Below are 20,154 nucleotides of genomic sequence, written 5' to 3'. Positions count from 1 at the left end.
ATGCATACATACATACATACATATACCAAGGCTTTTTCCCCCTTCCAAGGGAGGTAGCCAAAAAGGGAAAGGCATAAAAACACTTCCACCCATTTCATCCCTAAATACACTCCACACCCCTCCCACCCTCCCTCTCATCTGAGCACCTCCTGGATGACGGGTCATCCCTGCACCCTGCCCACCGCCCTGGGTCAGAGGAAGAGGAGGCAAATCAAGTAGGGAAGAAAAGGTAAAAGGTACAGATGGAGAGATGATAATGGAAGAGATGGCAGTAAGGGGAAGATGGGCAGAATATTTTAGGGAGTTGCTAAATGTGAAGGAGGATAGGGAAGGAAAGATAGCTGCAGTGGGAAATGCGAAGAAAATGAGAGTGATGAGTGAGGAGAATGGAGGAGAAATAGGGAAGGATGAGGTTATCATATGCAGTTTGATGAAACTCATTCAAAAGAAAGCTGCACCACATGGATTACACTGTAAGGACCCCTCTCCAATGTAAGTCACCATGCCATTTTTGAGACAACTCTCATGAATATGCTGTGTTGCACACGTCACATTTGGAAATGCTCATCTCTTGTGTACGTTATCATATCACGGTTAAGATCACCCTTCTGCGAGGGAGAAGAATCACTCAGGTCACACTTACTTGAGAAAGCTACATCACACAGGACACACAGGAATAACTTCTCTCCTGTGTGGTTCATCACATGATGTTCATGGTCATCCTTTTCTATGAAGGCTGCATCACACTGGTCACATTAAAATGGGTCCTCTCCAGTCTGGTTTATCATATGATGTTTGATAACACCCTTTTGTGAGAAAGCAGAATCACACAGTGCACACTGGAAAGGCTTTTCTCCTGTGTGGCTCAACAACATATGACATTTGAGGTCACCTTTTTGTGAGAAAGCTGCATGGCACATGGCACATTACAAAGGGTTCTCTCATTTGTGAGTCATCATGTGACGTTTGAGATCACTTTTTTGTGAGAAAGCAAAATCGCACAGGTCACACTGGAAAGGCTTCTCTCCTGTATGGATCATTATATGACGCTTGAGATCACCCTTTCGTGAGAATGCTGCATTGCACAGGTCACACTGGAAAGGCTTTTCTCCAGTGTGTGTTATCATGTGATGTTTGAGATCACCCTTTCGTGAGAAAGCTGTATTGCACAGGTCACATTGGAAAGGCTTCTCACCTGTATGTGTCATTATGTGATATTTGAGACTACCTTTTTGTGAGAAAGCAGAATCACACAAGTTACACTGGAAAGGTTTCTCTCCTGTGTGGGTCATCATGTGGTATTTGAGAACACTTTTTCCTGATAAAGCTGCATCACACAGGTCACACTGGACAGGCTTCTCTCCTGTGTGAGTCGTTATGTGATATTTGAGATGACTTTTTTGTGAGAAAGTTACATCACACAGGTCACACTGGAAAGGCTTCTCTCCTGTATGGGTCAGCATGTGACGTTTGAGTTTACCCTTTTGTGAAAAAGCAGAATCACATAGGTCACACTGGAAAGGCTTCTCTCCTGTGTGGGTCAGCATGTGACATTTGAGTTCACTCTTTTTTGAGAAAGCAGAATCACACAGGTCACACTGGAAAGGTTTCTTTACTACATGGGTCACTGTGTGACATTTCAGATCAAACTTTTGTGAAAAAGCTGTATCACATTGGAAAGTGTTTTCTTCTGTGTGCATCATCATCTGATATTTAAGATGACTCATGTGATAGCTGTGCCACAGATGTCACACTGGATTCTCTTCATTGTATAACAAGTATATGGAGTCTATGGATAGCTCTTCCAAAGAAATGTTGATAGTTACCCTCCTCCTGGAAAAAATGTATTTATAAGATTGACATCTAACTCTTTGAGATGTGTAACAATACGAATGTGGATGTTTTGTACACAAACCATTTCATACCCAAGCCCCTTTACATAACCCTCCTTCTGACCCTGCCACAAGCACAGTGTCGTCAGCAAATATTAAATGAATTGCCTCCCACTATTCTCTATTTTCATTAATCCAATCCCCTGTCCATTTACCTCCTCCACCACCCATTTTATGTACACATTGAATAGACATGGTGACATGACACTTCCCTGATGCAGTCCCACCTTTATCTCAAACCACTTGATCTCTCCATTTCTAATTCTAACACAGATTGTACTACTCTTGTAAAAACTCTTATTAGCTTCCCCCAATCCTAAATATCCAAAATTTCCTACATCCTTATCTTTTACTAAAGCTTTCTCATATATCTGGCTTACTACAAAAATCCAATCCACACAACCCCTAGCTTTCCTAAACCCACACTGTTCTGTTCCTCACCAATTACTCCCTCTGTTCCTCTCCTTATCCTCTCAATTAAAACCCTCCCATAATCCTTCCCAACTACACTAAAAAAACTCATCCCTCTGAAACTACTACATTCATATTTGTCCCCTTTTCCCTTTTAAAGCAGAACAATACAGGCACTCATCCAGTCCTCTGGCATTCTACCCTCCCTTAGACACACATTAAACAACCTTACTAGCAAGTCCATTATTACTATGCATCCCTTCTTCTGACACTCCACATGACACTCAGGTGCCTTACCTGCTCTCATCATTTTAATGACTACTTGCACCTCTTTTCTTAAGCCATTCAACTCCGATGACACGATGTCTTGTCATTTGGTCAAATAAAACAAAAAATCATAATAAAACAACAAAATGTTTGATGATCAAACAGCACCAGAAAAATATGACGTCATCAGTCCTCCTCGAGGAGGAGGACTGACGACGTCATATTTTTCTGGTGCAATTTCCCTCACCCATCACTGTCAATTTCTATCGCCTCCCACTGCTACCACTAATCCCTCCCTATCCTCCTCCACATTCAACAGCTTCCTAAAATATACTGCCAATCTTCCCCTTACCACCTCCTCTTTAATTCTAATATCTTTATCTGCACTTTTACCTTTTTTCAATACTTGACTTCTCTTAACTTCCAAAACATCTATTACTTCCAAAATTTTGTCATACCCCTCCACCATTTTATATCTGCTATCCTTTTCATCTCCTTTATCTTATGCTTTGCTGCGTTATATTATTATTATTATTTTTACTTATTGCATATTTCTCTTGACCTACTTTGCAACTTGTCCATGAATGCTCACTTCTTCTTTTCTACAACTTTCTCCACTTCATCATACCACCACTCACTACCATTCCTTCTATTCTCTCCTTGTTCCACATACCATCTTTGCACACCTTGTCCCTCCCCCTTTGAAACATTTTCATTCCTCCTCCACTTCTATCTTTGTTCTATCCTTCACTATCTCCCACTCATTTTTTCAGCTTTTCTTTGTACTCCTGCTTCTTATTATATTCATTTGAGCAATTTACTACAAACACCTCCTTATCTTCTATTCTTTTCCTCTTTTTCCATCTGTCCTCCACTCTCAACATGCCTTTCACCCCTAAAAAATCTTCTATTCCCCCACTCTATCCCCTAAGAACATGGGCATCCAAAAATATTCCTACTCTTCTCCTGGATACCACAACATAGCCCATTAATGTCTTCCATATGATGATGGTAATGTATACATCATGAGGCGCAAGTGGATATACAAGTATGCCTACATTGGTGCCTTGATTATATTTTGCATTTGTAGCTGAGCGACCCCTGTATTCTGTATTTACCTAGTTGTATTTTACAGGAGAAGAGCTATGCTCGTAGAAAACCACAGCTGTATCTTTCCACATCCAGTTCTTTCTTATAGTCATGTATAGTTTTAGCATTCACTGTTTTCTCTTTCAATTTATTCCATGTATCTATCACCCTGCGTAGAAAGGTATTTTTTTTCAGATCTCTTCTGTAACTGTCCTTCTTAAGTTTCTTCTTGTGTCCCCTTTTATTACTTCTGTCCCATTTAAGTAGATCATCCCTGTCAAGGATTTCCATCCCTTTCATAATTCTATAGATGGTTATCAAATTGCCTCTTTCTCTTCTTTGCTCCAGAGTTAATAAGTTTAGTTTGTCCAATCTTTGTTTGTATGTCAACATGATAAGTGTTGGTGTCATCTTTTTTAGTGCTCTGAATTCTTTCTAGTTTCTTTGTTTGTTTTTGTTTTGTTTTTTGTACTGGGTGTCCATAGTGATGCTGCATACTCTAATTTTGGTCTTATCAGTGTAACTAGTATTTTCTTCACCATTTCCTCGTCCATGTAGTCAAAGGCCACTTTCATTGATCTTATCACGTTGTAGATTTCTCCAACTATTTTGTTTAATGTTCCTAGGTCTCTTTCTGAGTTTACTTTTGTAAGTTCTTTTGTTCCAGTTTTGTACTGACCGGATATTCTATTTTGCTTTTTCCAAATTCCATTATACTACATTTTTTAATGTTGAAATTCACTTCGTTCTTTTTACTCCAATTCCAGGCTTTGTCCAGATCTCCCTGAAAAGATTTGCAATCTTCTTTGTTACTCACTCTCTTCAACAGTTTTGCATCATCTGCAAAGAAGTTTATATAGCATTCAATTCCTTCATCCATGTCATTTATATAGTAAATAGCAAACATTATCGGAGCCAACACAGAGCATTGGGGTACTCCACTTATCATGTTTACCCATTTTGAGTTCTTTTCTCTAAGTATCACTCTCATTTTTCTTCCTTCCAAGAAGTTTTTCATCCATTCTAAAAAAAATCCTTGTATTCCACCTATTATTTTAATTTTTCTTAGTAGTTTTTTGTGTGGTACTTTGTCAAAGGCCTTTTGTATCTCCAAGAAGGCACAATCTGCCCAGACATCTCTTTCTCTTATTATGTCTAGCAATCTTGAGTAAAAGCATATTAAGTCTGTAGTACATGATATTCCACTTCTAATTTCAAATTGGTTGGGGTTTAATATTTTGTTCTCTTCCAAGTGTTTAGTCCATTTATTCTTAATAACTCTTTTGCAAATTTTTGCAATTGTGCTTGTAAGGGACACTGGTCTATAATTTGTTGGATTTTCTTTATTTCCTCCCTAATATATTGGTATAATATTAGCATTTTTCCAGTCTTGTGGTACTTTTCCTTCTTTGAGTGAGAAGTCAATTATCTTGTGTATTTTATCTGTGAATTCGTCTATGCATTCTTTTAATATCCAGTTTACTTTTCTGTCTGGCCCATGTGATTTTCTGACATCGAGTTTCCTTATTTGGTCCCTTATTTCTTTCTGTGTCACCATTACTTCTTTCATTTTAGGGGATCCTTCCTGGTGACTATCATCCCACAATTGTGACCTTTCAATTGTAAATACAGACTTAAAGTGTCTGTTCATTACTTCAACCATTTCTACATCTTCTGTGTATTCTTGATTTCCTTCACGCAGTTTAACTATTTCATGTTTATCTTTTAGTTTGTCATTTACATATCTGTAGAATAGTTTAGGTTGATCTTTGCATTTTGATATTATATCTTTTTCATAGTTTCCTTTTTCCTCTCTTCGTATGTCAACGTATTCATTTCTCAGTTTGATGTATGTTTGCCATTTAGTCTCTTTTCCATCTTTTCCAAGCTTTGTCTCTTCTATCTTTAGCATCGCTACACTTTTTATTATACCAGCACTTTATATACTTAGTTTTCTGTTTCTGGTTAGGCACATATTTGTCTTTTCCCTCTTTATATATTTCTTTGAAAATGTTCCATTTTTCTTCTGTCTTTGTTTTATCATTTGCACATTTTTTCCAACATTTTGTTCCTTAACTTCGATCTCTATTAGTGTGTGGTCACTCTTTTCAATTGGTGTTTTATAGTTTATATCTTCCACTATTTCTGGTTCAGAGGTGAATATCAAATCTAGTCTCGATGGTTCTTCGTTTTGTCTAAATCTAGCATTTTCTTTAACCCATTGCATCAATGTGTAATCTATGGTCATATCCAGTAGGACATTACCCCAGAGTATGTTTCCACCTCCCATTGCCAGTTCTTCCCAATTTATTTCCTTCGTGTTACAGTCACCTATACTATATTATATATATTATATACTATATTACTATTACTATATTTTCTCCATATTTCAGTGTCTCGCTTAATTCATTCTTTGTGTCTTCTAGTAATTTTGAGTGTTCGCTGTCAGTCCAAGTCTTAGTTTTTGGTGGCACATACGCCTTCTACTTTTCATACTGTTGTTTTTGACTTTAACTGTGATTAATTCCACATTATCTTTTCCTTCTGTTGCCTTTATTACATTTAGGTCCTTTCTAGTCAATATCATGACTCCTACCCCCTGTTTGTCTGTCCTATTTTTCGACCAAAGGTTAATCCTTGTCCCACCATACTTGATTGTATAGGACCTTTCAGTTTTGTCTCTGCAATTCCCATTATGTCAGGTTTCTCTATTGACAGTCATTCAATTCATTTAATCCTGAAAACATATTTGCATATGCCACTTAAAAACATTTCTTCTCTTCTCTTTTTTGGTTTAAGTTTCCATTTTTCTGATGTACCATTTTCTCAGTCTCAGATACAGCGCTCTCCAAAAAAACTTGTTTTTTTTTCCATCTCCATTCTTTTCTTGTTTTTTTTTTTTTTTCTCGGCTTCACTTCTCTGTTCCCTATCTTTCTCTAATTCTTCTGCATTCATTTCCTTTTTTATCCATACATTTTTGTATTTTTCACTGTTAGCTAGTTTTGTTGTTTTGATAGTACTTCTGCTATCATATGTATTCTTAGTTTGATTTTCATTGGTCTGTGTTTTTTTTTTCTCTTGAGTATGTACCCATCCTGTGTATGTCATCAATTTCTGTATCGAAATTCTGTCCTTCATCTTGAACCACTTTTAGAATCTCCTTTGCAATTTCTTTCCCTTCCTTTTCTCTTTGGTATTTGTGTACATCGTATTTTTCATTGATACCATAAACCACAATGCATTTCTTTTTGTCCACTGTGTCTCTCACCCAATTTTCCTTTTCTTTGATAACCTTGATCACTGTTTCCTTTGCATTCTCTTCTACCTGCTACTGTACTTTTTCTCTGAATGAAAGTTTTTTACTTTTGTGTCCCTTTTTTCACTGATTTTTTATTTCATTCAGATCAGTCTCTTTGATTGATTCTTCCATTTTTTCAGTTACTGCTTTCAATTGTTCTTTTACCTCTTTCTTCAGTTCATCATTTGTATTTCTAACCTTGTTTTCCTTTCTTTCATTTTCTCTTTTTATCGCTCTTAGTTCACTTTTTAGTTCGTTTAATTTTCTTAGTATCACCTCGTTAGTTGTACATAGGTTGGATACCTCTAGTTGCAAGAACTTTGTAGTTTAATTTTAAATCAATCACTTCATCTGCTAAGTTGTTAATTTCTTTACTTCTTATTGCTCTGCTAATCCTAAAATCTCTCTGTGTCCAAGGTTTTTTCCATTGTTTCCCCTTGCCTCCTAAATTCCGAGAAATACTCATCACTTAAGTACCTGTTGGTCGTCTTCAGAGTATTATTTAGACTTTTTTTTTTTTTTTTTTTTGTATTACTTTCCACGGGGACTCAATCCTGGATTCATTAATTCTTACTTCTTTATTGCTTTCCATTTTGTATTAAACTATTTACCCAAGAACTGGATTGGATACAAACCCTGCCGGTTCCACAAAAGCATATTGTTACTCTCCACAATAACAACAAGGCATTTTTCCTAGTGTAGCAATAAAGCGCTTGTTCGGAGCGCTAATCGTAGCGAAACTCGGACCAGCTATTGACACTTCCTTCCTCTTTGACTACCTTGATCACATCTTCTGTATTTATTGATATATTCAGAATGAAAGAGAATACGTAATATAGCTGTGACTTTATAATTTACAATTCAAGTATTGTGATGCATCATCAGATCATCATACATCAGGCATGCGATGCTGTGCGTGAGAAGTTGACTTGTATTGAAGAGGTTGAAGCCTTATCAACCACCCTTTCCCATGTGTACTAATGATCGACTATTTTCCTAAACACTGAGTTAGCTATCATCACCTCTCTCTAAACACATCTCCACCATAACCTCTCCACTATGATTTTTACTTGACACTCCAAACTTCTCAACCACTCTGTCTATTGGTTCCTCCCCCACTCTAGCCCTGAGATCTCCCAATACCATTACACTGACATTCCTCCCAAAACTCTCTATGCACTCATTTAAATCTATCCAACATGCCTCCCTTTCCTTACTAGTATAGCCACCCCTTCCCTCTCTCATCATCTCACTCCCAACATCCTCAACACTACACTCTCAAACTTACCCTTCCCTTTAAAATTAGTTTCACTTAGTGCCAATACACCCATTTCACTTCTCACTAACATACTGCTTATTTCTTCCCTTTTATTTTCATCTGTACCACACCCACACAAATTAAAAGACCCAAACCTTAGGGTTCTAGTTGAAAACCTCTTCCCATACCCTTTTATGCCTTAACTTCTCATAGGAATATACCCATTAGGATGACAGAGAGCAGAGTGCATAGTCCTTTTTTTGCCAGCTTATACAACTCGTATGGGAAAACTTGGTGTTTATTCTTTTTTTCCCCTACCATAGGGGTGGGGGATAAAGGCAAAAATGTTAATATATATTCAGAGAAGCGGTACAGGGCAGTATTAAGAGTGGAGGTGGGCAGCACAATGGAGGGACAGTAACAGTACATTAAAGTAGCATCATTTCTTTATGAGTAGATAATTCCTCTATCATAGACAAAATTCTCTGTGATTATGGTTTGCAGGGGCACCCCACATAGACCCTAAAGTATGAGCTGCATGGTACTGAGTGGATTTTACCCCAGATGGGGATAATTAATCAATTAATCATTAAATATTAATATGAAGGTACAAATATTAATTGATATTGAATAAATGCTAATAAATTTATTGATAAATTATAAATTATAAATATCAATTAAACAAATAGAAAAATAATAATTAGGGTAAATCCACCTCCCATATCAACTCATGAAGTCAGTCTGGCATAGAGGACATCATGTTCTTCACTAGTTGTACTTGTCTACAAACTTTGGTTGGTCAAGTGGATTTAGGATCTGCACTCTCTCAATGAGCAGATGCTGAGTCACTGACAGTGGTTACTTCTGAAATTTTGATTCCTAATAACCATATGAATAATTTTACAAAGAGTGTTCCCAGAGTGAATAGAATTGGTTTACTCATAAAAATGGGATGCATGGACATCACATTCATACAGTTCAGTGTCCCAGCCCTGTGTCACTTTCATAGCCAAATGTTGTTTTGTATATCCAGCATTGAGAAGGTGCCCATCTACACTACTTGCCACCAGCCACCACTTCATTGCTGTTCATACTGGTCACTCTTTAATTATTTTGTCATATCAACTTCATAGGAGATGTGGGTCTTTGTAAGTGCATATGGGCCTGACAGTGAGAAGAGTGTAGAAGAAAGGGAGGCCTTTTGGAGAGATTTAAATGAGTGCATAGAGGATTTAGGGAGAAATATCAATGTAATAGTACTGGGAGACCTTAATGCTAGGGTAGGAAATGGTCCAATTGATGGAGTGGTTGGGAAATGTGGAGTTCCAGGAAAAAATCGTAGTGGAGAGTTGATGGTGGAAATGTGTCTAGAAAGAGAGTTGATGATAGCAAATACAGTGTTTCAGAAGAAAGTCAAGCATAAGTACACATGGGAGAGGGTGGTGGATGGAAGGGTGGTAGATAGAGCGTTGATGGATTATGTAGTGGTAAATAGGATTATGATAGGAAGAGTTAAGGATGTACATGTGCTAAGGGGAGAGGGTGGGGGAATATCAGATCATTTTTTGGTAGAAGGTAAGTTGAGAGTGGAGGATAGATGGAGAAAGAGGAAAGGGACAAAAGGTAGGGAGGTGCTTAGAGTGAACTCTTTAAATGAAAAGGAAAAGGAGGAGTACAAGAAGAAGCTGAAGGAGGAGTGGGAGGGAGTGAAGGATAGAGTAGAGTTAGGTGTGGAGGAGGAATGGGGATGGTTCAAGGAGGGAGTCACAAAGTGTGCAAGGATGGTGTGTGGAACAAGAAGGACAGGAGGAAATAGAAGGAAGGGTAGTGAATGGTGGGATGAGGAAACAAAGAAGGTTGTAGAAGAGAAGCGAGCTTTCACAGTTTGGTTACAAAATAGGACGAGGGAGTCATATGAGAGGTACAAAGAAAAGAAAAGAGAAGTAAAGCAAAAGGTAAAGGAGGCAAAGAGGAGAGCAGATGTGAAGTGGGGCAAGAGTATGACAGAAAATTTTGAAAGTAATAAAAAGATGTTTTGGAAAGAAATTAAGAGGAAGAGGAGGCAAATCAAGTAGAGAAGAAAAGGTAAAAGGTGCAGATGGAGAGATGATAATGGAAGAGAAGGCAGTAAGGGGAAGATGGGCAGAATATTTTAGGGAGTTGCTAAATGTGAAGGAGGATAGGGAGGGAAAGATAGTTGCAGTGGGAAATGCTAAGAAAATGAGAGTGATGAGTGAGGAAAATGGAGGAGAAATAAGGAAGGATGAAGTGAAGGCAGTTGTTAAGATGATGAAAGCAGGTAAGGCACCTGGTCTGGATGGATGCCATGCAGAATGTTTAAAAAAAAAAAAAGGAGGTACAGTGATGGTGGACTGGCTGGAGAGGTTATTTAATGTTTGCTGGAGAGAGGGTAGAGTGCCGGAGGATTGGAGGAGTGCCTGTATAGTTCCACTTTACAAGGGAAAAGGGGACAAGTGTGAATGTAGTAGTTTCAGAGGGATTAGCTTGTTAAGTGTAGTTGGGAAGGCTTATGGGTGGATCTTGATCAAGAGGATTAGGAGAGGAACAGAGGGAGTAATTGGTGAGGAACAGTGTTGATTTAGGAAGGGTAGAGGTTGTGTAGATCAGATCTTTGTGGTAAGACAAATATGTGAGAAAGCTATAGGAAAGGGGATGTTTTTTGGGCTTTTATGGATCTGGAAAAGGCTTACGATAGGGTAGACAGAAAGGCACTGTGGGAGGTTATGCAGATATATGGGATAGGAGGAAAGCTTCTAGGAGCTGTCAAGAGTTTTTATGAGAGTAGTAGAGCTTGTGTCAGGATTAGAAATGGAGAGAGTGAATGGTTCGAGGTAAAGGTGGGACTTCGTCAAGGATGCGTTATGTCGCCCTGGCTGTTCAACTTATACATGGATGGGGTAGTGCAAGAGGTAAATGAAAGGGTAGTGGGTCACGGATTAGAGATGGTTAAAGAAAATGGAGAAAAGTGGGAGGTGAGCCAGCTGTTGTTTGCGGACGACACTGCGCTTGTGGGAGGATCGGAGGAGGGATTGAGGAAGTTGGTGACAGAGTTTGGGAGAGTATGTGATAGAAGAAAGCTAAAGATAAATGTGGGTAAAAGTAAGGTGATGAGATGTACAAGGGGTGAAAGTGGCAGTAGAATGGAAGTGAGCATTAAGGGAGAGCGACTGGAGGAAGTGGATAGTTTTAGATACTTGGGTGCAAATGTGGCAGGAAAACATGGAGTGAAGGTGGAGGTAGAATGTAGATTGAGAGAAGTGAGTAAATGCCTTGGTGGATTGAAGAGTGTAATGAGGAATAGACATTTGGGAATGGATGCTAAGAGGAGACTGTATGAAGGAGTGATTGTGCCAACAGCACTGTATGGGGCAGAAACATGGAACATAAGAGAGGAAGAGAGAAGGAGTTTGTATGTGTTTGAGATGAGGTGTCTGAGTAGTTTGATGGGGGTTACTAGGCTAGATAGAGTGAGAAATGAGGAGGTGAGGAGGAGAACATGGGTGGAAAGGGAGTTGGGAGATAGGGTTGATGAAAGAGTATTAGGATGGTTTGGACACATGGAAAGAATGAGTGAAGAAAGACTAGTAAAAGAGGTGTGGAAGGCAGATGTGGAGGGAGTGAACATGAGGGGATGTCCTAGGATGAGGTGGATGGATGGGGTGAAGGGGGCTTTGGGGAAGAGGGGAATGTCGGTTGAGGAAGGACGGGAGAGGACAGAAGACAGGGGTGAATGGAGAATGGTTGTATATGGATGATGTTGTGATGCATGAGGTGGAATGGGTGGGGGGATGGGGGGTGAGGTAGTATGTGTGAGCAAAATTTTGACGCAGCCCGAAGGGATTTCTCTCCGTCTTCTCTTTTTATGCATGGGGGGGACGGAGAGGGGGGGTCGCCGATTTAATGAAGTGGCCTTGCTGTGGATGTGCTGTGTCTTGCGACACTGCTTCTGACCCAGGGCAGTGGACAAGGTGCAGGGATGACCCGTCATCCAGGAGGTGCTAAGATAAGATGGAGGGTGGAGGGGTGTGGAGTGTATTCAGGGATGGAATGGGTGGGAATGATTTTATGCCTTTTTCTTTTTGGCTACCTCCCTTGTAAGGGGGAAAAAGCCTTGGTATATGTATGGAACTTCATATAGTAGAAACCCCAAAAATTGTAAAATGCTCATTATAATGGTGTTTGCTTTGACCCATTCATACTGTTTCACTACAATATAAACACAGTTACCAGATGAACTTTCCTACATGATCCACTGTCCAACCAGTGTACTAGTTATAACTGCTGGCAATATTACATACCAATAGACCTTTTCCTCCTAAAAGGTGGGTGGCAGTCAAAGTATACCTTTTACCCATCCCATAGCTTTTTGTTGGTCTTACATTTGCCTAGTTGTGAGTTTGAATCACACAATTCTCTCCCCCTCTTAGCTATCTATCTATATAGCAAGGGCTTTTTTCATCCTTATGAGGGAGGTGCCAAGTCATAGGCGTGTACCTACTCCTATCCATCCCACTCCCATCCAACACCTTTTCCCCCATCCCATATTAGCTACTCATTGATGATTAGTTATCCCTGTATCCCACACCCTGCTCTGGGTCTGAAGCAATGTTGCAAGACAATACATCTACAGCATGGCAGCCTCACTTAGTTGTTGTTGTTGTTGTCGTCCCCTAGACTGTCTGTCCGAGCAGTCCCGTCTCCCCAAGGAATGCCACTGCTGAAACTGGGTTTTCCCACAAATCCTTTATAGAGTGTATGTTGTGTTGTTTGCATGCATGATTGTGTATAATGCAGTCTTCCATTATGTGTTGTATGGTATGGGGTGAAGTGTTACATCCTGGGCAGCTGTTCACAATGCGGTCATCCAGCCTCTTCTGGTAGCTTAGAAGTGCTGGGTGGTGGCCGCACCGCAGCCTGGCCAAGTCCTGGAGCTGCAGCGTCTACGTCGTGGGACCACCCCCCAACCCCAAGAGTTGGGGGCCAAACAGTAGCAACCACCCCTGGCCATCAGCCTCACTTAGTTGACAACCCCCCTCTCTGTCCCCTCATGCACAAAAAGATGATGAGAAATATACCTTTGGGCTGCATCAAAATATCATTCACACATAAGCAACACTTACCCTCACATTCCCTGCCCCTCCCTTGCATAACAGTATCATCTATACACAGTAACTCTCCACTCATCCTTATTTCCTGCCCTTTCCCTTCCATCCTCAACAAACATTTCCCTCTTTCTTAATGCCCCTTTCACCCCATCCATCCATCTCATCCTCAAGTTCACTCCCTCCACCTCTGCCTTTCACACCTCTTTTACTAATCTTTAATCACTCATTCTTTTCGTGTGTCCAAACCATCCCAATATTCTTTCATCAGCCCTATCTGACATCCCCTTTTCCACTACCACTCTCCCCTTCACCTCATTTCTCACTCTATCCATACATCTCAGATATTTCATCTCAAACATATTAAAAAATTTCCTCTCTACCTCACTTAAATTCCAGTTCTCTGCCCAATACAACACTGTCGGCACAAATACCTCTTCATACAATCTCATCTTTGCATCCACTCCCAGATGCCTATTTTTCATAACACATTGAGTATATATTTACATTTTCGCCTTTCCCTGTGGTAGGGAGAAGAATGAATATTGGCACCAAGTCTTCCCACTCATGTTGTAAAGGTGGCTAAAACAGGATGGAGCATGGGACTAGACGTCCTACTCTGTTTCCCTCTGGGTACATTCCTGGGAGAAGTCAAGGCCAATTCTTAGCAGTATATTATTGCTTGCCCCAGGATCCCAAACACTTATGAGAAAGGTGATGGCTTTGGCCACAGCCATGCACCTCCTGGTGTAGGCTTATCACTTACCCTCTTCATGGTAAAACTTCTGCAGGGGTACTTCACACATTCCCATTTCAAGATTGTCAGATATTAATGTTTCATAGTGCGATTCATGTCAATCTGATATTAACCTCTGCTAAACTAATTTTCTATTTTTCAGGAGACACTCCCATGAGTTAATTTTGGCAGAAATAGCATCAAAAGCCTATAGATTAAACTATAAAATAATGATTTCTGACTCACTTGAATGAAAAGTAAATTATCCTACCAACCTAATTTAACATGTCACCACCTATACCTACATGGAATTGGGTTAGGTTAGACTCAACCCCATCCCTGGCCCCTCCATCAACCACTACCAGGACAAGCTGATGAGATAAATCTATTGAATTACAGTTATACAGTGCAAATAGTGACTTAAGTGAGGTACAACTGAGTTTGCCTGACAAATTTGTGCCCCAAAGCAATCTTACTCATAAATCAGAATGACAACACCAAGACTCTTGGCTGCATGTTATTGTGGCAAAGTAGCATGCAGTTGATACTTTAGGGTCTATATGGGGCACCCCTACAGACCAGAGCCACACATCATTTTGTCTGTGATAGAGGAAATCTCTGTTCATAGAGAAATTATGACACTTTTATTATACTACAACTGTCCCTCTGTTATGCTGTCCCCCAACCCCATGTTACTGTCCTGTACCATTTCTCTGAATATTCATTTCCTTTTTTTGCCTACCCTGTGGTGAGGGAAAAGAATGTGCCACCAAGTCTTCCCACTTCAGTCATAAAGGGCGACAAAAATGGGATGGGGGTTAGGACTTGGAATCCTGCTACCTGTAGCCCCACAGGGGACATTCCCCCCCCCCCCCAAATAAAAAAAAAATAAAAAAAAAAATAAATAAATAAATAAATAAATAAATAAAAAATAAAATAAAGGCATAAGAGGGTCTAGGAGTTTTCCAAACAGTACCCTAAGGTTTGGGTCTTTAATGTGTGTGGATGCGGTAAAGATGAGAGTGAAAGGGAAGTGATAGGCAGTATGCTTGTGAGAAGAAAGATGGATGTGTTGGCTTTGAATGAAACTAAATTAAAAGGTAAGGGTGAGTGTGAGTTTGGGAGTGTAGTTGGGAGGTTCTCAAGAGTGAAGAGGGGGCAAGGGAGAGAGGGAGTGGCTGTACTAGTAAGAGAAGAGATAGGTAAGCGTGTAGTGGAGTGGAAGGAGGTTTCTTCAAGGCTGATGTGGATGAAGGTGAAGCTGGGAAGGGAGATGTGGGTTTTTGTAAGTGCATATGGGCCTGTTAATGAGAAGCGTGTAGAGGAAAGGGAGGCTTTTAGGGTAGATTTAAATGAGTGCATAGAGGGATTAAGGAGAAATATCAATGTAGTTGTATTGGGAGACCTTAATGCTAGGGTAGGAAACGAACCAATAGATGGAGTGATTGGGAAGTATGGAGTTCCAGGTAAGAATCGTAGTGGAGAATTGATGATGGAGATGTGTCTAGAAAGAGAGTTGATGATGGCAAATACAGTGTTTAGGAAGAAAGTCAAGCATAAGTACACATGGAGGAGGGTGGTGGATGGAAGGGTGGCAGATAGAGCATTAATGGAAGAGCATTAATGGACTATATAGTGGTGACCAGGAGTATGGTAGGAAGAGATAAGGATGTACATGCTTTAAGGGGAGAGAGTGGGGGAATATCAGATAATTTTCTGGTGGAAGGTAAATTTCGAATGGAGAATAGGTGGAGAAAGAGGAAAAGGGCAGAAGGTAGGGAGGTACTTAGAGTGAACTGCTTAAATGAGAAAGAAAAGGAGGAGTATAAGAAGAAGCTGAGAGAGGAGTGGGAGGGAGTGAAGAACAGAGTAGAACTAGGAGTGGAGGAGGAATGGGGATGGTTCAAGGAGGGAGTCATAAGGTGTGCAAAGATGGTATGTGGAACAAGGAGGGCGGGAAGAAATAGAAGGAAGGGTAGTGAATGGTGGGATGAGGAAGCAAAGAAGGGTGTAGAAGAGAAGCAGGCCTTCATATATTGGATTCAAATTAGGAGGGAATTGTATGAGAGGTACAAAGTAAAGAGAAGGGAAGTCAAGCATAAGATAAAGGAGGCAAAGAGGAGAGCAGATATGAAATGGGGTAAGAGTATGACAGAAATTTTTTAAAGTAATAAAAAGATGTTTTGGAAAGAAATTAAAAGAGGAAGAGGAGGCGAATCAAGTAGAGAAGAAAAGGTAAAAGGTGCAGATGGAGAGATGAAAATCGAAGAGAAGGCAGTAAGGGGAAGATGGGCAGAATATTTTAGGGAGTTGCTAAATGTGAAGGAGGATAGGGAGACAAAGGTAGTTGCAGTGGGAAGCACTAAGAAAATGAGAGTGATGAGTGAGGAAAATGGAGGAGAAATAGGGAAAGATGAGGTGAAAGCAGCTGTTAAGATGATGAGAGCAGGAAAGGCACCTGGGTTGGATGGATGCTATGCAGAATGTCTGAAGAAAGGAGGTACAGTTATGGTGGACTGGCTGGCGAGGTTATTTAATGTTTGTTTAAGAGAGGGTAGAGTGCCGGAGGACTGGAGGAGTGCCTGTATAGTTCCACTTGACGAGGGAAAGGGGGACAAGTGAGAGTGTAGTAGTTTCAGAGGGATCAGCTAGTTGAGTGTAGTTGGGAAGGCTTATGTGAGGGTCTTGATTGAGAGGATTAGGAGAGGAACAGAGGGAGTAATTGGTGAGGAACAGTGTGGTTTTAGGACAGGTAGGGCTTGTGTAGATCAGATTTTTGTGGATAGACAGATATGTGAGAAAGCTATAGGAAAAGGTAAGGATGTTTTTTTGGCTTTTATAGATTTGGAAAAGGCTTATGACATGGTAGACAGGAAGGCACTGTGGGAGGTATTGCAGATATATGGGATAGGAGGAAAGCTGTTAAGAGCAGTCAAGAATTTTCATGAGAGTAGTAGACCTTGTGTTAGGATTAGAAATGGGGAGAGTGAATCTTTTAAGGTAAAGGTGGGACTTCATCAGGGATGTGCTATGTTGCCCTGGCTGTTCAATCTTTACATGGATGGGGTGGTGCGAGAAGTGAATGCAAGGGTGGTGGGTCAGGGATTGGAGATGGTTAAAGAAAATGGAAAAAAGTTGGAAATAAGCCAGTTGTTGTTTGCTGATGACACTGCATTTGTAGCAGGATCAGAGGAGGTATTGAGGAAGTTAGTGACAGAGTTTGAGAAGGTGTGTGAAAGAAGGAAGCTGAAGATAAATGTGGGCAAAAGGTGATGAGATGTACAAGGGGAGAGAGTGGCAGCAGACTGGAAGTGAATATTAAGGGAGAGCGACTGGAGGAAGTGGATAATTTTTGATACTTGGGTTCAAATGTGGCAGGAAATGGAGGAGTGGGGGTGGAGGTAGAATGTAGATTGAGAGAATCGAGTAAATGTCTTGGTGGATTAAAATGTGTAATGAGAAATAGACAACTGGGAATGGATGCTAAGAGGAGGTTATATGAAGGAGTGATTGTGCTGACAGCACTATACAGGGCAGAAACATGGAACATAAGAGAGGAAGAGAGGAGTTTGAATGTGTTTGAGATAAAATATCTGAGAAGTATGACAGGGGTTACTAGGCTGGATAGAGTGAGAAATGAAGAAGTGAGAAGGAGAACAGGGGTGGGAAGGGAGTTGGGAGATAGGGTTGATGAAAGAGTACTGGGATGGTTTGGATACATGGAAAGAATGAGTGAAGAATGATTAGTAAAAGAGGTGTGGAAGCCAGAGATGGAAGGAGTGAATCTGAGGGGGGCATCCTAGGATGAGATAGATGGATGGGGTAAAAGGGGCATTATGAAAGAGAGGAATGTCTGTTGAGGAAGGATGGGAGAGGACAGAAGATAGGGGTGAATGGAGAAGAGTTGTGTATGGATGATGCTGTGGTGCATGAGGGGGTGGGGGATGGGGTGGTGAGGGAGTATGTATGAGAAATAAATTGATGCAGCCCGAAGGGATTTCTCCCCGTCTTCTCCTTTTCTGCATGAGGGGACAGAGACAGAGTTGCCAAATTAATGAAGCGGCCTTGCTGTGGATATACTGTGTCCTGCAACACTGCTTCTGACCCAGGGCAGTGGACAGGATGCAGGGACGACCCGTCATCCAGGAGGTGCCGAGATGTGAGGGAGGGGGGAGGGGGAGGGTAGTGGAGTGTGTAGGGGATGGAATGGGCGGGAGTGGTTTCTGTGCCTCTTTCTTTTTGGCTACCTCCCATGTAAGGGGGGGGGGGGAATGCCTTTGGCATATGTATGTATAATTTACAAAATGAATATTTAGTTTTCTTTTGCTATATAGATAGGTGGCACTTCTAAGAATATACCACAATTTTAGGTTAGATGATAGTGCATTCCATTAATGAGACAGAGCTTTCATTATATTTTGAGCACTCCAGCCAATAACACATAAAACACCAGTAACCAAATAATGCAGGGTAAAGTTCTAGAATCACTCAAACACTGATATCTACCATGGAATTTATGTTGTCATATAACTTCTAACCTAATATATTCTACCCTAACATAACCTAATATTCTATCCTATCAACCTAATACATTCTACCCCAACATAACTATTCCATAGCAGAAATGAATCTTTGAAATGCAAATACGAATTTAAGGTGTACTTGCGTGTTACTGGAATAATACTGAATTTGTAACTTAATGTCTATAGTAATATTGCATGTCTACCTTGCGAGAATGAAAACGATGAACAAGCGTTTGACAAGCCTTTTTCATTCTGTCTACGAATTTGGCAGCGTCGATCGGAACTAAGGAAAAACCAGCCCACATAAAGTATCGTTTAACGTGGCAGCACAGTAGGCATTTCTTGCTAGCATGTAACTTCCTCTTGGTACTTACTTTGCTAGCAAACTCTTGTGAATCCGTCACACAGGGAATGTTTTGCTGATGACTTTTTGGATAGCGGCTAAGAAAAACGATAACAAACCTTCCCGTTAAGTTCTCGTATGTTTACAATCGAGTCTATAAATGCGGTTGTCATATTGTATTTAACGCTCTATAAGTGTACAGTGATAGTTAAAGATAACAGATAAAAAATCTTGTATAAACCATAATACGCACGCTAAATTATATATTTATTTCTTATGTAAATCCCAGGAATGGTGGCTAATTTGACCATTCAAGTATCTAAACTTGCCATTAAAGTAGCTTTACACTAGGTATTTCTGCTAGCATTCTATTCACTTTTGCTACTTGCTTTGCTAGCAAACTTGCGTATCCTATTTTCCTGTGTCACAAAAAAAAAAAAAAACTCAATGTCGAACGTCACTCCCAAATGGATGACGGACAGGCTGAAATCTGAGATCGGTATGAAAAGAGAACTTTACATAAGAATATAAAACGGGGAAATACACCTTAGGTCCAAATATAACGGTGTGGTAAGACTGGTTATAAGAACACGCGCACAGAGAAACGTAACTATAAAATTAAGGATACCAAACAAGCTAGATCCAACCCAAAGGTCTTCTTTCATCTCTAGAGAACAAAAAATAAAGAAAGGATGGGTCCAATTTAAAAACGACGAAAATGTCATGATAGGATTGGAGGAAAATGAGTGAAGCGTTTAATAAATATTTTCTCTCGGTGTTTGCTAAAGAGAGGTTAGATATGGTACCCGACTGCGATCCGGTTTTCAGTGGGGATGAACAAGTAGACTAATATCATCAGTAAAGAAGTAGTAGTCAAACAGATTGAAATATTTAAAGCAACAAAATCCCTGGGCCTAGACGACTTTTTTTCCGAGAGTGCTTAAAGAGTGTAAATTTGGAATCTGCAGCTAGTTAACAGAAATATTTAGTAAGTCGGTAGACACTTGTTTTGTGGCTATTGCTTGGGGGGCAGGCAAACGTTGTTACTGTTTTAAAAAACGGTGATAAATCATCTATATGCAACTACAGGCCAATCAGTTTGATATCGTAGGTAAAATGCTTGAACCGATAATAGCTAATAGTCTCAGAGAACACATCGAGACATTAATTGATTCCTGATTCACAGCATGGCTTCTCCAAGGGTAAGTCATGT

At 40.2% G+C, this 20,154-nt stretch overlaps 1 protein-coding gene across 1 annotated transcript; it reads right to left on the bottom strand.

Annotated features, from left to right (window-relative positions):
- Positions 1 to 172: 172 nt before the first annotated feature.
- On the bottom strand, positions 173 to 19,065 carry LOC143030612 (uncharacterized). The gene is made up of 2 exons (XM_076193777.1): positions 18,973 to 19,065; positions 173 to 1,833 (listed from the first exon to the last, which is right to left on the bottom strand). Exon 2 carries the CDS (start codon positions 1,725 to 1,727, stop codon positions 942 to 944), a length of 786 nt encoding a protein of 261 aa, XP_076049892.1. The 5' UTR covers positions 1,728 to 1,833; positions 18,973 to 19,065; the 3' UTR covers positions 173 to 941.
- Positions 19,066 to 20,154: the final 1,089 nt, after the last annotated feature.

This window comes from Oratosquilla oratoria, chromosome 12, assembly GCF_046742065.1.
Source record: "Oratosquilla oratoria isolate Oo_2021 chromosome 12, ASM4674206v1, whole genome shotgun sequence".
Classification (NCBI taxonomy): Eukaryota; Metazoa; Arthropoda; class Malacostraca; order Stomatopoda; family Squillidae; genus Oratosquilla; species Oratosquilla oratoria.
This window is presented reverse-complemented; position numbering and strand designations above follow the sequence as displayed.

Excerpts from the sequence above, each read along its gene's own strand:
- LOC143030612 (XM_076193777.1), bottom strand. The coding sequence starts at position 1,727 with ATGAGTCATCTTAAATATCAGATGATGATGCACACAGAAGAAAACACT.